Source organism: Silene latifolia, chromosome Y (assembly GCF_048544455.1).
Source record: "Silene latifolia isolate original U9 population chromosome Y, ASM4854445v1, whole genome shotgun sequence".
In the NCBI taxonomy this organism is placed as follows: Eukaryota; Viridiplantae; Streptophyta; class Magnoliopsida; order Caryophyllales; family Caryophyllaceae; genus Silene; species Silene latifolia.
Genome location: NC_133538.1, coordinates 224,262,648 through 224,273,945, shown reverse-complemented (window position 1 = coordinate 224,273,945; position 11,298 = coordinate 224,262,648). Strand labels below are relative to the sequence as shown.

The following is an 11,298-nucleotide window of genomic DNA, read 5'->3' as shown; positions in this document are numbered from 1 at the left end:
GATAAACCTTAGAGATGTAAGTTGCGAACTCGAAGACTAATTGAAAGGCACAACTTAAAAACTATTTGCAAAACACTTTAAAAATGAACTTTTAAAAACTTGTTTGCAAAGAAAGAATTTTCTACGTGAAAAACTATTTGCAAAACACTTTAAAAATGAACTTTTAAAAACTTGTTTGCAAAGAAAGAATTTTCTACGTGAATGCTTGCTGCGTTTTTTCTTTTTCACCAGTGTGAAACTGGTTTCCAAACCTCATTTTATTATATAAGATTGTTGAAAAGATCTTCCATAATTTTAGTAAGAAAATATCTTTAATTATCTCATAAAATAATCTTTGTTATCAAATCATATCTTTTCCATAACAATCTTTTACCAATCTTTGAAATATATATCTTTCTTTTATCTTAAGCAAAAAATTCCCAAAAGAATAATAAAGATAATGTTAACAACTTATCTCGTTCAAAGATATGGATAAAAATATATTTTCGAAAACAGAAAAGTAGCGCGCTGTGCCTTTCTAAAAACTGATCTGAACTTAACAGTACCAGAGACGGTTCAGTGCAGCTACTACGAGTTAACCCAGAACTTACACCTTTACAATGGCTAGACTCAAGACGCGACTTGATCAAAGGTTTCAATCAACTTCCAAGCATGAGTTCATCCTTGCATACCTGCCAATCATAACTACCTCACAAGCATAAGGTAAGAGGGAACGAAACGATGAAGGACTTGTCATCATCAACATACTAGGTGCAACAAATTCCCCCTTTGATGATGGCAAGTCCCTATAAAGAAATATTTCCCCTCAACAAAAGAGCAACCAATATTTCCAAGACAAGGAGTATACAACAATTGGAGAAGGAACCCTTCTTAGATAACATCAGCAAAAGATTAAACCATTATCATTAGAACGCAATGAGAAAGATCGTCACAGTCAACGGTCTAAATCCGAATAGCTACCAAGTACTATAAGTCCTAAATTTTCCCCCTCTTGACATCATCAAAAGGAGTTAGAAGCTCAAAAAGAGTCAATGCACTGACCACAGTTAAAGATACTAAGTAGCAGCTACCGGACACAGTCAAAAGATATCATCATAACAAGCACATGACTACTTAGGAGAGTACTAATTATACACAACCAGCATAAAAAAAACAGGCAAAAGAGAAAGGTCAGGTCATGGTTTTTTTTTGGAAGAAGGGTTAAAAGCTGTTGACGGATGTCGAAAATGGATAGGAGGGGAACAAGGGCAGTTTTAAGTTCCACCAGTTCCTGTGACATTTTCCCAAGACCACCAATCATAATGTCGGAGAGAGTCGTCAGCTGAGAGATAATATCATGAAGATTCTCAGTACTAGCACCAGCATAACCATCGTCTGGCAATGCAACCAACCTGTCATCCGCAATCCTAAGGTGCATCTGACCCAGTAACCCATTTTTCATACAATCCTTCATTGTAACACAATAACCATCCTCAGAAGACAAAATATTCTTTTGCCACAAAACATGAGTTAGCCACATACCATAAGGAAGGTCGCGCTTTGTCTTTGCAGTCCCTGTCTGCACTTCATCTGCACCCTCTTTAATATAATGAAAAACAATAGATGCCAAATTCACTGGTCTACCCACCATTAGATGATACATAAGCAAGAGGTCTTTAATAGAGCAAGTACCCCTAGATTTGTTGCGAGGAGTGATAGTACGATGAATGCAATTAAAGAGAAACTGATGAGGACCATATAGAATGCAAGGATTGCTAGTAGTTTTCAAATCAGTAGTCGGGTCAAAATATTGCAAAACAGTCAATTGACCGAACTTATCTAGAGGTGGCCAACCACCCTTATCAGTCAACTGAAGCCCCTCATACGGAATATGAAACATTTCTGCAAACTCCTCAGCCCATAAACCGATTCACTTATTGTTAACAGTAGCAAAAAATAAGTCACCCGAAGTATTCACCATGACAGATTGATAAAATTGAAGTATTTCAGGTATAAATACGATGGACTGCTTACTAAACATATCAAACCAACCTTGCTGCTTCAGTATATCAAGAAACAAAGAAAAAGCGACTTTAGATTCTAACCAGATTGGAGGATAGTAGCGGCCAGGAAGAATCGTATGCTCACTGAGCCGAAGATAGCTTTTGAAGGCAGTGGCGGTCATCCGCATAGATTTGAGACAAGCAATGACCCTGTTCTTATCAACCGAGGTAGAGAGTGTAGCCTTCACACTAGTGGTACAGGCATTGTCCTTCTCGTCATCGTCTATAGGACGCTTTCTCTCTAAAGATCGAGCCTTTCCGTTAGATACCGCCTTCAATATTTTCATACTTTCTTTGAATGTATCATCACAATCGTCTTCAACCTCATCAGACACCATTTTTTCTTTCCCTTTTTCCGAAACAGCAACCGTACCCACCTTATTCATGACATTATCCACGGGTTCATTGATAACAACCTCTCTTCGAGCCCTTGAAGCTCGTTGTGTAACCTTCTTTGCCCCGGACTCAGGCTGTGGTGACTCCTTATTCTCCATAACTGGCGGCTCGAGATCAGTTGCATGCAAGGGTTTCGAACGGGTGGAGATGGTAGTAGGAGGAGTGGAAGGTTTTGTTTTGGGGGTTTTTGATTTAGGGGAAGTTTTTGTGGGTATAGTGGTTGTTTCCGGTTGGGTTGTAGTAGAGGGTGTGGTTTACGGTGGAATAGGGTTTTCTGGTATGGTGGAGGTAGGGGGTTTGGATCTGGTGGTGTTGGCTTTGGTTTTCTTCTTGGCCATTGCAGTGGCGAATCTAAGATTTATAAAATGGGTGTGTTTATTAAAATTTATAACATAAAAAAATGCCAAAATATAATTACTCGATCAGACCCGTCCCGACATTTAACAAATAATATGAATGTCAATATGTTTATGATTAGACTATATTGCAATAACATATGGGACATCATTTTACGAACAAAAACGAAAGATACTCACATTTGTAAAGATCTCACTTGAAAGCTTTCCATAAATAAAAAAAATTGCTTACACAATCAAAATAATAAATGAAAGAATCATTTTAAATTTAAGGAAAAAAATTTCAAGAACGAAATTATTGAGAAAAGGTCAAAATTTTAGAAAAAAAAAAGAAAAAGAAAAAAGAAAGTATTACCACCTTGCCAAATAAATTATATGTTTCTCATTCAGAAATTTATTTGATAATAATAGCAGAAAAATATGGTGGATGATAGTTTCAACCAATGAGCCACTAAGGTTTAATGTAATTTTAGCACACAAACAAATATATATCTGTCATTTCTCAAATTAATGGGGGTGAGGGTTCACCCCCATCACCCCCTATAAATCCGCCCATGCGCCATTGTCGTCGCAGAAGAAGATGTTGAGGTAGGATGAAAATGGAAATTTTAGGGTTGATGTTTAATTTGGCGATTTTTGGATCACAAAATCTCATTGAAGACAGCACGTATCCGTCACTTTTCTCTCACAAATGACCCAAATAGAAAAGAGAGGGAAGCACATGGAGGTGCCCATACCTTGTCCCCCATCCGTTTTGTAAGTGGCATTACTCGTCACTTGCTCCGACCCCGTCTTCAGCAAGACTAACTATTTTTGGATTTGATTTATATTTGTGGAGTTTAGACGGGCTAGAGTAGTGGATGGGTTAAAAGAATTTTCCATAAAATGTATGACATATTGGGCAAGATACGAATACGGGTGTGGAGTAGTTAGGTTGATTTGGTTATCTTTTGTCAAGGGGAATATGCATATACTTTCTTCATTCAACTCCACTTTATATGTATTCTTTTTTCGTCCATTTAACTTCACTTTACATGTTTCCTTTTTAGGCCAAGAAAATGACCATTCTATCCTTATTCACACTCCATATTTATAAAAAATATCATCTATACCCCACACTAATCCACCATAAAACCCCACCTTTATATTTTTTTAACATTTTTAACCCAATCATTCTCTTTCCCAATATACTTTTTATAGTTTTTTTAATCCGCTCCTTAATACCGGTGCAAAAAGCAAACATGTGAAGTGGAGTTGAACGGAGGGAGTAGTTATGAAAAACAGTAACATCTCAAGTATGTCGACTCATTACTAATCTATATTAGAGAATCGACTAGAGTAAGCAGACTGCTAGTAAGTACAATAACGGTAGTACAAATTATCAACTCAAAATCGCAACAACTCCAATCTAGTTAATCATCGAGGGATTAATTTTAGGACAAAATTGACTACGAGCTATCATTCAAAAGACCCAATTCCAAACAATTTTTCTCAAATTTTTCTCTAGCCAAAGGTTTAGTAAAATATCGGACAACTGATCTTTCGTTTTACAAAATTTTAAGCTTATGTTCCCTTCTTATACATGATCACGAAGAAAATGATGACGAATGTCAATATGTTTTGTCCTGCAATGCTGAATGGATTTTTTGAAATATTAATTGCGCTAGTGTTATCACAAAGAATAGGAGCATAATTAATGATCATACCGTAATCCCACAACTGTTGTCTTACCCATAAGATTTGAGAACAACATTGAGCAGCAGCGACATATTCACTCTCGACAATAGATAGAGCAACCATATTTTGTTTCTTGGAAGCACAAGAAATAAGACACAACCCTACTAAAGTAGCAACACCCGAGGCACTCTTTCTCTGAACTAAGCAACCTTCATAATCTGCATCTGAATACCCCGTGAGAGTGAAATTACAATCCATAGGATACCATAGATATAAGTCCTGGGTTCCAATCAAATATTGAAGAATACGCTTTACAGCTGTTAATGTGATTCTTTAGGATTTGACTGAAACCGAGCACATAAACACACACTATAAAGAATATATGGACGACTAGCGGTAAGATATAAGAGTGAACCTATCATACCTTAATACACCTTTTCATCTACACTTTTACCTTTCTCATCTTTATCAAGCTTTAGTGTAGAACACATGGGTGTAGGGAGTGGATTCGCTGTAGTCATACCAAATTTCTTTAGCATCTCTTTGATGTATTTTCTTTGATGGATCATTATTCCATGTATGGTTTGCTTGATTTGAAGACCCAAAAAGAATTCTAGCCCGCCCATCAAGCTTATCTCGAACTCCAATTGCATAAGATTGGAGAAATATGCACACAAAACATCATTAGTTGCTCAAAAAATGATATCATCTACATAAATTTGAACAACTAATAAGTCCTCTTTCACCGGTTTTAAAAATAGTGTTTTGTCAACAGAACCTCTTTGAAACCCATTATCAAGAAGGAACTTAGATAGTCTATCATACCAAGATCTAGGTGCTTGTTTAAGACCATAAAGTGCCTTATCTAATTTGTAAACATGCTTAGGAAATTTGCTATCTAAAAAATCGGGAGGTTGTTCAACATATACTTCCTCTTGCAAATAGCCATTAAGAAACGCGGTCTTAACATCCATTTGAAAGAGTTTGATATCCATATGAGCGGCAAAGGCAATAAGGAGACGAATAGCGTCAAGTCTAGCTATGGGTGGAAAGGTCTCGTCAAAATCAATCCCTTCTTGTTGATAATATCCTTGCACCACGAGTCTAGCCTTGTTTCTAACAATCACACCTGCATCATCCAATTTATTTAAAAATACCCATTTTGTTCCTATGACGGAACGATCTTTTGGACGTGGTTCCAGATGCCACACCTCGCTTCGCTCAAACTGATTAAGTGTAACACCCTATACTCCAAGTGCCTTACCAGGACCACTTACGACATGAGAATGCTACCATCTCGGTTACCCGAGGCAATGTATATCAAATAGACAACAAAGAAACGTACTTTAATAAATGAATTTAAAGTGATACAAGTCCAAAACCAAAACTGTTAAAGAAAATACAACTGTTCCTCAAAATTGTCAAGCCAACTAAATAAAAGAATTTTTATGACATAGTGGAAGACTTCTAGACATCTCATGGCAACTCAACCCAGCTATCCCATGCGCATCATCTCATACCTGCTCAATAATTGCCTACCATCCCCGAATGGATCACCACAGTTTTCAAAACATTTAAACCGGGGCCAGTTACTGTTACATAAAACAATACTACAAAAGCAAAACAACAATCCAGGCCAATCAACCAATCTCCATCATAACTCCACACACCTGACTACACACTAAAGTGTGTAGTCCTGCCAGAATACCCATCACAACAAGTATTCCACACCGCCAGTGGGGAACCGCAGCCGTACCCACCTAAGCCCCGCTCATCTCATCCGAGCGATAACCCAAGTTCCTAAATGTGCACATCCTCTCTGTGGCGGGTTCCATAGTTGGCGAATTAAGGGCGTGAAGCCACTCCCGCAAGTGACTCCACTCAGCCGAGGACGCACCTCGCAAACCACATACAGTTATACAACCAACCACATTATACCACACAATTACCAATTACGAAATCCGATATGATATAAATCAACAAAAATGAACAACCACCAACAATACAATGTAAATAATAACCGAGTAGGGAAACCCTACCTGGAATAGCAACCACAAGACCGTCACAGCAGCTAATCAGAAATGTTCCTCTACGAATCCTCCTCGTATAACACATATTCATATAATTATCACCTAATCAACACAATACACGCAAAACCCCCAAATCTATCCAATTAGAGTTTTAAACAAACTCAAGAAACATTATAAAAATTATACAAGAAGCTTACCCTTGACACGACGATCTCAACGGCGTAACGAAAAAGACAATCCGACGATCCTAGCCCTTGGGAATTGTTAACAACGCGAAGAATGAGAACAACGTAACTATTTTTCTCTCTTGAAAGGTTTTTAGAAAGCAAAAGTGATTAAAAAGAATGACGGAATCCTTTTATACTAATCACGCGTTATTAGCAAAACCCGGCTAAAATAACCCATAAGACTCACTTACTCGATCGAGTAAGTCACCTACTCGATCGAGTGACCCTTACTCGATCGAGTGCCAACCATACTCGATCGAGTACCCATCAGGTAGCCTACTATTTTGCGTAAAAACATACTTACTCGACAGAGTAAGCCCCACTCGATAGAGTACCCATAAACATAGAAAACCTCATGACCCCACGCATAGGTGACACTTTCAAAAGAACCTTGTCCCCAATCTGAAACTCTATGTCACGACGATGTAAGTCTGCATAACTCTTTTGTCGATCCTGGGCCGCTTTTATCTTTTGCCTGATCATCTTAACATGTTCTACCATCTCCTGTACCATCTGTGGTCCTAAAACCACGGCCTCAGCTCTATCATCCCAGCAAATCGGACTCCTACACCTCCTCCCATACAAAGCCTCAAACGGTGACATCTCAATACTCGTGTGATAGCTGTGCTTATACGAAAACTCAATTAGATCCAATTTATCCTCCCAGCTACCACCAAACTCCATTATACAAGCTTGCAGCATATCCCCAAAGTCTTGATGGTCCTCTCTGTCTGCCCATCTGTCGCAGGATGAAAAGCTGTACTCATCTTCAAAGTAGTTTCCATCAACTCCTGCAACTCTCTTCGAAACCGCGATATGAACCTCGCATCTCTATCTGACACTATATCCTTAGGTACTCCCATGCAAACGAACCACATGCTTCCTATAAGCCAAAGCTAATTATATCTTGGTCCAAGTATCTTTCACCGGAACAAAGTGAGCTGACTTGGTCAAACGATCAACTATTACCCATATCATGTTGTTACCATGCTGACTCCTCGGTAAACCCACTATAAAATCCACAGAGATAGACTCCCATTTCCATCCAGGTACCTCAAGAGACTGAATCTTACTTTGTGGTCGTCGCTGCTCTCCCTTAACACCCTGACATGTCAAACATCGAGCAACAAACTCAGCTATTTCCTTCTTCATCCCAGGCCACCAGAAAGTCTTCTTCAAATCTTTATACAACTTGTCACCGCCTGGATGTACCGAATATGGTGTGCAATGGGCCTCTGTCATGATCACCTTTTTCAACTCCTCATCATTAGGAACACACCACCTGCCATCTGTATGAATAGAGAATCGAGATACTGTCCCTTTCTCTACTCCAGCTCTCCACTCCTCAATCTTAGGATCCAAAGCCTATTTACTGCGAATATCCTCATAAAGATCTGGCTCCATTTTCATGTCCCCTCTAACATCCCCTCTCTGTATCATATGTATCCCTATCTTCCCCACCTCATCTCTCAACCTCATCAAAGACATAGCTGTACATAAAGATTGCACACTCTTCTTGCTCAGCGCATCAGCAACCACGTTTGCCTTCCCTTCATGGTATATAATATCCATGTCATAATCCCTTATCAGCTCCATCCACCTCCTCTGTCTCATGTTCGGCTCCTTTTGAATGAAGATGTACTTAAGACTCTTGTGATCTAAAAACACCTTAAAGGTCGCCCCATAAAGATAGTGCCTCCAAATCTTAAGAGCAAATACAACTGCACCCAACTCCAGATCATGTGTCGGATAGTTCTCCTCATAAGGCTTCAATTGCCTAGAAGCATAGGCAATTACTTTCCCGTTCTACATCAACACACATCCCAATCCATTCTTTGAAGCATTTGTATATACCTCAAAGTTCTCACACCCTTCAGGTAATACTAAGACTGGAGTTGTGGTCAAACGCTCCTTTAATGTTTGGAACGTCGTCTCACAACTTTCATCCCAACAAAACCTGTTCTCTTTCCTCATCAACGCTGTCATAGGTCTGACTATATTAGAAAAGTCTTTCACAAACCGACGGTAGTACCCTGCCAAACCCAAGAAACTCTTGATCTCTGCTACATTCTTCGGTGCTTCCCACCGAGTGACTGCCTCTATCTTTGCCGGATCCACAGCTACACCCTTCTTTGAAATCACATGCCCAGAAAGGCAACCTCCTCGAGCCAAAACTCACACTTTGACAACTTTATATATAACTGATTGTCATGCAAAGTTTGCAACACCAACCTCAAGTTCTCCTCATGCTCCTCCTTAATCTTAGAATAGACTAAGATATCATCGATAAAGACCACAACAAACCGATCCAAAAACTGACTGAAGACCCGGTTCATCAAATCCATAAACACTGTAGGTGCATTAGATAACCCAAACGGCATCACAACATACTCATAGTGACCATACCTCGATGTAAAAGCTGTCTTCGGTATGTCCTCATCCCGAATCTTCACCTGATGGTAACCCGACCTCAAATTGATCTTAGAAAAGACTGTTGCCCCATTCAACTTATCAAATAAATCATCTATCCTTGGCAAAGGATACTTATTCTTCACCGTAACCCTGTTTAACTCTCTATAGTCGATACACAACCTCAGACTCCCATCTTCCTTCTTCACAAACAGAACTGGTGCTCCCCACGGTGATACACTAGGTCTAATGTATCCCTTATCAATCAAATCATCCAGCTGTTTCTTCAGCTCCTCCAACTCCTTAGGACCCATGCGGTACGGGGCCTTAGAGATTGGTCTCGTCTCTGGTTTCAACTACACGCTGAAATCTATCTCCCTTTTTGGTGGTAAACCTGGTATCTCCTCTGGAAAGACATCTAGAAACTCTCCCGCCACTGGTATCTGATCAACTGTCAAACTCACCATACTATGGTCTTTCACATGGCATAGGATCAACGGACACCCCTTCCTCAGATAAGACTTCAATGTCACCGCTATAATCAATTTGACTTTGGGTTTGACAACAAACCCACGATAAGACACACTAACTCCCTTAGGACCTCTCAAGAGACTCTCTTTTGGTGACAGTCTATTATAGCTTTATACTTACCCAACCAATCCATGCCAACTATCATCTCAAAAGCATCCATAGGAAACTCTAACAAGTCCACTGGTAGGTCAACCTGCCCAACTATCATAGACACACCCTTATGCAACCTCCCACAAGATGCAGACTCACCCGACGGTATGAAAACTTCCTCTTTTACAGACTCAAACTCTCTGAAACCCAAAAACTTAGCATGACCTGACGATACAAAAGATTGTGACGACCCCGAATCAAATAAAACAAAGGTAAAGACACCATTAACAAGAAAAGTACCCGTGATTACGTGAGCATCATCCTCAGCTGCTTTATTCTCCATTATGAAAAGCTTACCACTTGTCTTCTGTCCATCTCCCTGGATAATACTAGCAGAAGTAGACGGCTTAGCAGCCGACCTCTTGCTGTTGTTCGCTGCTGGCCTTTGATATGAATTACCGCCATTGCAGTTAGCCCCACCGTTGTTGTTGTTCTGACTGCCCTGATTGTTCCATGACCCAGCCGGCCTGTTACTAGCATAAGTCTGAGATAGACCCTGAGAGAAGCTCCCTTGTAATGGTCTCTGAAAACCCCTGCCCATAGCACTGGTGCACTCGTGCCTCTTGTGGCCCATACCGCCACAGTTAAAGCAAGATATACCCTAGCTGCTACTGCCACCATCACGGACACACCCAAAAGAAGCTCCGCCACTGAACCCCGATCCCGAAGAGTAAGCCCTCACCTGGTTATGGTTGCCCCTCTTATAACTAGACTGACCACCACCCTCGCTCTCAACCTTCCTCTTCTCAGAACCTCTCTCCCTATTCTCCTTAGCCATCTCTACCAACCTCTCAGTTCTTCCGGCGCGCTCATAAACTTCCTTAACATCGTAAGGACTCCTAAAGGCACCTTCTCCATGATCTTAGGTGTCAAACCTTTCTCAAACCTCAATGCTAAGTTCTCCTGACTCACCTCTATATCCTCTGCGTACCTAGACTTCTCATTGAACTTGTGATAGTACTCAGCCACTGTCATATCCGGAGCCATCTTGAAATCAACAAACTCCTCCCTCAACTTACTACGGACATGCTCAGGTACGAACTCTCAGTGCATAACTCTCTTGAACTCACTTCAAGGTATAGCTGACAACCCCTGTTTCACATATAGGTCTAAGGCACTCTCTGATACGTGCATTTTATATAGACCCCTGTTTCACATATAGGTCTTGTCTATTTTGTAGGAATGAACCTGAAAATAGTGAAATCGTACAATTTTCGTCCTGTTTTGCATACATTTTGAGGAGACGGGATTTTCAGAGCGAGATACTGCATTAGGATGCGTGAAAGAATGGTCTACGAAGAAGTCGGCAACAAGTTTTGAGCTATTTTGGAGGAAGAACACTCGATCGAAGACTTTTCTTAGTCGATCGAGTGGTTTCACAAGCTGAGGAGGTCGATCGAGTAATCTACTGTGCTCGATCGAAATGCTGGAATTCGAGGTTACTCGATCGAGTGATATTTATGCTCGATCGAGTGGTTTG

The 11,298-nt window shown here is 40.1% G+C and overlaps 1 protein-coding gene across 1 annotated transcript; it reads right to left on the bottom strand.

Moving 5' to 3' along the window:
- Nucleotides 1-4,357: 4,357 nt before the first annotated feature.
- Nucleotides 4,358-10,805, bottom strand: LOC141630144 (uncharacterized). Its single transcript, XM_074443015.1, has 3 exons — nt 10,607-10,805; nt 5,218-5,600; nt 4,358-4,750 (listed from the first exon to the last, which is right to left on the bottom strand). The coding sequence occupies exons 1-3, from the start codon at nt 10,803-10,805 to the stop codon at nt 4,358-4,360; spliced, it is 975 nt and encodes a 324-aa protein (XP_074299116.1).
- Nucleotides 10,806-11,298: the final 493 nt, after the last annotated feature.